This window comes from Camelina sativa, chromosome 15, assembly GCF_000633955.1.
Source record: "Camelina sativa cultivar DH55 chromosome 15, Cs, whole genome shotgun sequence".
Classification (NCBI taxonomy): domain Eukaryota; kingdom Viridiplantae; phylum Streptophyta; class Magnoliopsida; order Brassicales; family Brassicaceae; genus Camelina; species Camelina sativa.
Genome location: NC_025699.1, coordinates 24,428,866 through 24,435,427, shown reverse-complemented (window position 1 = coordinate 24,435,427; position 6,562 = coordinate 24,428,866). Strand labels below are relative to the sequence as shown.

At 39.4% G+C, this 6,562-nt stretch overlaps 1 protein-coding gene across 1 annotated transcript in view; it reads left to right on the top strand.

Moving 5' to 3' along the window:
* LOC104748748 (zinc finger CCCH domain-containing protein 19-like) overlaps positions 1-6,244 on the top strand; it is a 16,463-nt gene extending 10,219 nt beyond the window's left edge. The window contains exons 4-12 of the mRNA XM_019237163.1: positions 953-1,808; positions 2,499-2,626; positions 2,836-2,895; positions 2,996-3,050; positions 3,397-3,445; positions 3,630-3,698; positions 3,783-3,868; positions 3,985-5,171; positions 5,300-6,244. Coding sequence (XP_019092708.1) covers positions 953-1,808; positions 2,499-2,626; positions 2,836-2,895; positions 2,996-3,050; positions 3,397-3,445; positions 3,630-3,698; positions 3,783-3,868; positions 3,985-5,171; positions 5,300-5,938 — 3,129 coding nt within the window. The 3' untranslated portion in view covers positions 5,939-6,244. The remainder of the gene's footprint in view (positions 1-952; positions 1,809-2,498; positions 2,627-2,835; positions 2,896-2,995; positions 3,051-3,396; positions 3,446-3,629; positions 3,699-3,782; positions 3,869-3,984; positions 5,172-5,299) is intronic.

The window sequence follows — 6,562 nt, the reverse complement described above, 5'->3', positions numbered from 1 at the left end:
TAGCGAATCATAATTATTTTTGGTACATATGGTAATAAATTACACAAACTAATGAGATGCAGGAGCCCAAAAACACTGTAGAGCCTCTTAGTATAATACTACTGTCCCTCCTACTTTAGAAGACATGTTTCAAACTTTCAAGATAGTACACAGTTTGAAGGTCCCCCAAGTTTCTTCAAACTAGAATTAATTGGCACTCTGCTTCGGTTATGCTGTATTTTCAGTTTCTCTCTGTGCATGGTCATATTTTTCTCTGGTTACCTCTCTCTGTGTATGTATGTATTCTGTGAGCTTTCATCATTTTCATGTCTTTCTTGTAGAACCTTACATGATTTTTCATTTTTGTGAATAGGATGGCACCTGTGTAGCAAATGTGAAAAAGCTGCAACCTACTTGTGTTGTACATGCATGTTTTCATTATGCAAGGGCTGCGCCAAGGATGCTGTCTTCTTTTGCATCAGAGGTAATAAGGGTTTGTGTGAGACATGCATGGAGACAGTCAAGTTGATAGAAAGAAAAGAACAAGAAAAGGAGCCGGTATGCCTGACATACTCTTGTAGTTTTTTGCTTACCGAAGTTTTCTTCTTTTCTTGTGATAATGAGCTGATAAACTGATCATGTTGCAGTACCTCGTGATCTTATTTTTCCTGTTTCTCTCATAAAACATGTTGTGTACTAAGCATAAAAAGTCTGATGATCAGCCTTCTATTGTTTCTCTTTTCTCCGTTACGATTGCTCTATAGCATGATGCACATGTTTATGAACTTTCAACCTGCCTGACGCATGATAAGCTTACATTTCTTTGTTTTCACTTTGTAATGTCACTAACTGATTATGACTTTGGTCAGTGTCCCACGCTGGATAGTTGATTTTCACTTCTGCCTTAGTTTCCACTTGTCAAATGACGGTGTTCTTTTCTGATCTCTCCCTTATGTCGTTTTGTCTCTTACAGGCGCAGTTAGATTTTGATGACAAGACCAGCTGGGAATATCTCTTTAAGGATTACTGGATTGATTTGAAAACCCAGCTATCTTTAAGTCCGGAGGAACTTGATCAGGCTAAGAGCCCACGGAAGGGACATGAGTCCAATGCTAGCAAACAGGGAACAGCCAGCGAGGCTGACTATGTTACAGATGGAGGATCAGATTCAGATAGTTCTCCAAAAAAGAGGAAGACAAGGAGTCGATCAAAGTCTGGTTCACCAGCCAATAAGAATTTTTCAGGTGAAGAGTGGGCTTCCAAGGAACTTTTGGATGTGATCGTGCATATGAGACGTGGTGACAGATCTTTCGTACCTGAGTCAGAAGTACAGAATCTCCTGCTGGCCTATATAAAAAGATACAATCTTCGTGATCCTCGTCGTAAGAGCCAGGTTATCTGTGACTCCAGGCTTCAGAATTTGTTCGGAAAATCACATGTTGGGCACTTTGAGATGTTAAATCTCCTTGATTCTCATTTGCTTAAAAAAGAGCAAAATCAGTCGGATGATATTCAAAGTGACATTGCTGATACAGAAGAGCCCAATCATGTGGATGTTGATGAAAACTCTGACCATCCAATGAAAAGTGGGAAGGATAAGAAACGTAAAACACGCAAAAAAAGTGTCAGGAAAGGACGTCAATCTAATCTTGATGATTTTGCTGCTGTTGATTTGCACAACATTAATTTGATATACTTAAGGCGGAGCTTGGTGGAAGATCTACTTGAAGATTCTGCAGCCTTTGAAGAAAAAGTTGCTAGTGCATTTGTTAGGTTAAGGATATCTGGAAATCAAAAGCAAGATATATATCGACTGGTTCAAGTTGTTGGTATGTTTATTTTTTATTTGACAGATTATTTCTATGGTTAATACAATGGTTGACTAAGTTCTCTTTTGGTTTAAAACACAGGCACAAGCAAAGNACCTGAGTCAGAAGTACAGAATCTCCTGCTGGCCTATATAAAAAGATACAATCTTCGTGATCCTCGTCGTAAGAGCCAGGTTATCTGTGACTCCAGGCTTCAGAATTTGTTCGGAAAAACACATGTTGGGCACTTTGAGATGTTAAATCTCCTTGATTCTCATTTGCTTAAAAAAGAGCAAAATCAGTCGGATGATATTCAAAGTGACATTGCTGATACAGAAGAGCCCAATCATGTGGATGTTGATGAAAACTCTGACCATCCAATGAAAAGTGGGAAGGATAAGAAACGTAAAACACGCAAAAAAAGTGTCAGGAAAGGACGTCAATCTAATCTTGATGATTTTGCTGCTGTTGATTTGCACAACATTAATTTGATATACTTAAGGCGGAGCTTGGTGGAAGATCTACTTGAAGATTCTGCAGCCTTTGAAGAAAAAGTTGCTAGTGCATTTGTTAGGTTAAGGATATCTGGAAATCAAAAGCAAGATATATATCGACTGGTTCAAGTTGTTGGTATGTTTATTTTTTATTTGACAGATTATTTCTATGGTTAATACAATGGTTGACTAAGATCTCTTTTGGTTTAAAACACAGGCACAAGCAAATCTCCTGAACCCTATAAAGTTGGGAAAAAAACAACAGACTTTGTTCTTGAGATACTGAACTTGGACAAAACTGAAGTGGTATCCATTGACATTATATCAAATCAAGATTTTACTGAGGTGACGTATATCCGATGTCCTTTTCTTGTCAGTGGAATTGAGAGAACACGTTCTTAATTTTGGTCCTTATATAGTATTTTCTATTGCACGTGCATATGTTGACAAGCCATAGAGGCTTGGTTGCTGTTGTCACTATTTTCTGAGCGATCTTCTCCTGATTGTTCAAGATGCTATATGTTTGACCTATAACTTCCATTTAATAATTTCAGGATGAATGTAAGCGTCTAAAGCAGAGCATAAAATGTGGATTAATCAACAGGCTGACAGTGGTATGCTTCAAATTACTTGAAGTCTTACGTTTGATTATGTCTAATATCTGTGGACCAGGGTGCTTTTGCATTTTTGGTATTCTAATGTCAATTTTTATAGGGTGGTATACAAGAAAAGGCCATTGCACTGCAGGAAGTGAGAGTAAAAAACGTAAGTTGCTTTTTTCCTGCTGACAGTATTTCCTGTCTCTAATACTCCTTCTGTTCATAAATTATATGTTTGGTGATTGAGCTTACTGGATTGGGAGATGGAAAATAACTGCATAATCTTTCTAGGGAATGTGCATCATTCTAGTTCTTTCGTCTCTCTGGGATTTTGGGTTTTCAGGTTTCTTAATAATGCAAAATCATGATAGTATTTGAATAATGTAGCTAAAAGATAAAAATATATGCATGACTGCTTCAGTATTGAAAGTTGNTTGGAAATCTGGAAAGCGAAAGAGTCACCGTTGGACTCTATTCTCCTGACTGATGCATTAGCTGGACTATTTCAGAAGCAAGCCCAGGCGGTGAATAANGATCGTGCTAGTGACATGGGCCGCAGAAAAGAATATCCTTATCTGTTGAAATTTACAAGTTCTTGTTAAAAATAATGATTGCCATACTTTTGAAATGCTCCACTCTGTGCATGTTTTTGTACTTCACGGAAAGAAAATTGAATCTATTTGTAGTGGTGGAAAAGCATATAATTTCTTTTGTCGTATTCACTTGCGTTATTTCTTAACTATGGTTACGCTACGAGAATGCGTGGAGAAACTGCAACTGTTAAAATCTCCAGAGGAACGGCAGCGCNAAAAGGCGAAATTTTGAGAGCAGATGGTCTCCAACCAAGCATTCTCCGCAGTCACCTAATCAGTTGATGAATTATACGGTAGCACAATCTGGACANAAATTCCAGAAATACATGCTGATCCCAAAATGGATCCAGATTGTGAATCGGAAGATGAAGATGAAAAAGAAGAAATGGAAAAAGGTTTATTTATGATTCAAGTTTTTATTTGCAATTAATCTGAAATTTGAAGTTTGTTTAATCTTTTGTTTGGTATATCTCCTAATGTCTTTGATGTTTGTTTGTTTTAATGCATCTAGAGAAACAACTGAGGCCGCGAAGCAGTAGCTTTAACAAAAGAGGAAGGGATCCAATATCTCCACGAAAGGGAGGATTTAGTTCCAATGAATCATGGACTGGCACAAGTAACTACTCAAAAACAAGTGCAAATCGTGAACTAAGCAGAAGTTATTCGGGTAGGGGTTCTAATGGTAGAGGGGATTATCTTGGTAGTTCTGACGACATGGTTAGTGAAAATATGTGGCCATCAGCTAGAGAAAGAGAAGTGCAACCATCTTTAGGCTCTGAGAAGCCAAGATCTGTTTCAATTCCTGAAACTACTCCTAGAAGTTCTCGTGCTGTTGCGCCACCGGAATTATCTCCTAGGATTGCGCCTGAAATTCCAACGGCACCCCCTGCTGTTGTTCAGCAGCCTGTTTCCAAGTCAAATGAGTCAGAGAAAATATGGCATTACAAGGACCCTTCTGGTAAAGTTCAAGGACCTTTTTCGATGGCGCAGCTCCGTAAATGGAACAACACTGGGTACTTCCCTGCTAAGTTGGAAATCTGGAAAGCGAAAGAGTCACCGTTGGACTCTATTCTCCTGACTGATGCATTAGCTGGACTATTTCAGAAGCAAGCCCAGGCGGTGAATAATAGCTATACGAAAACTCAGGTAGCAGCTTATTCTGGTCAATCAAGCCAATCTGATTCCAATTTAGGTTCTACTGCTAGGACTGCTCCAACCATTGAGATTCCTAGCAATTCCCAAGATACTTGGAGTCAAGGTGGTAGTCTTCCATCCCCTACTCCAAATCAAATCACTACTCCAACAGCAAAAAGGCGAAATTTTGAGAGCAGATGGTCTCCAACCAAGCATTCTCCACAGTCACCTAATCAGTTGATGAATTATGCGGTAGCACAATCTGGACAGAGTCAAGCTTCTAGGATAGATATCCCTGTGGTTGTAAATTCTGCTGGTGCTCTACAACCTCAAACGTACCCTATTCCAGCATCAGACTCGATTAACGCTTCTGTTATTCGCCCTGCGGCTCTTCCATCTCCAACACCAGGAGGTGGAAAGCAAAGCTGGGGGAGCATGCAGACAGATCATAGAGGAAGTGATGCTCTCTCTTCTCAGAATAGTTCTACGTCTTATGGCACCACAATTCCTAGTGTTCTTCCGTCACAGAGTCAACCAGGCTTTCCTCCATCTGATTCTTGGAAGGTTGCAGCTCCAAGCCAGCCGAATCCACAGNGAAGGGATCCAATATCTCCACGAAAGGGAGGATTTAGTTCCAATGAATCATGGACTGGCACAAGTAACTACTCAAAAACAAGTGCAAATCGTGAACNGTTGCAGCTCCAAGCCAGCCGAATCCACAGGCTCAAACTCACTGGGGTATGAACATGGTGAACAACCAAAACTCAGGACAACATCAGGCTCCAGCAAACCAGAATAGCAGCTGGGGTCAAGGGACCGTAAATCCAAACATGGGATGGGTTGGTCCTGCTCAAGCTGGAGTGAATGTAAACTGGGCTGGATCTTCTGTTCCGTCGACTGGTCAGGGAATCCCTAATTCTGGCTGGGGCGGGCCTGTCCAAGGACAACCACAAGCTTATCCAAACCCAGGGTGGGGTGTTACAGCTGTCCCGCAAGCTCAAGCTCAATCACAAGCTCAAGTTCAAGCACCAGTGAGTACCACGGGCGCGGGATGGATTCAACCAGGTCAAGGGATGCAGTCTGGGAACAACAATCAAAATTGGGGAACACAACATCAGATGGCGATCCCAAGCGGTGGGTCAGGAGGGAACCAAGCCGGTTACTGGGGAAACCAACAGAACCAGAATGGAGATTCTGGGTATGGTTGGAACAGGCAGTCAAGTGGAAGTGGTGGGCAGAACAACAACTTCAAGGGGCAAAGAGTGTGCAAATTCTTCCGTGAAAATGGACATTGTAGGAAAGGAGCATCCTGCAATTACCTCCACAACTAAAAAAAAAGCTTCTCTCTCTGCTTTTGGATGATGTCTACATCCTTCAAAAAAAAAAAGCAGCTTTTAGGCGTTTTTAGCCCATATAGTTTTTTTTTTATGCACTACAGTCTTTTGTTGGGAGCCTTTAACTCAGAAGTAGCTAACATGTTTTTCTTTATTTTTGGGGGTTTAGGGCTTTGTAGTATTTAAATATTTGTGATAGTGAATGATGATGATAGTTTATATCCTCTTGCATATAATATTTGCTAGGCCAAACAATATGATGTATGTATATACTCGAAGTCTCTTTCTTTTGAGCAGAGCTTCTATCGGTACTATTTTTTTATTCACTCATACATGTTTCATTATTCAACCAACTAAGCCATAAAACTCCACAAAATGTTTATACAATCAAATCTCTACAAATTAATACCCAATAAATAAATAAACAGGATAAAATAAAATAAATTCTTGTTTCAAGTATATTTAATTATTTAGTATAAAAGTTAACAAAATTAGACAAAAATAGTAGTGTATAGCAAATTTTTCTTAGAACCCCTATATATTATATATGGTTCCATTAACATTATAAATTTACATATATATATATATAATATAATATATAATATTTTGTTTTAGTGTTTA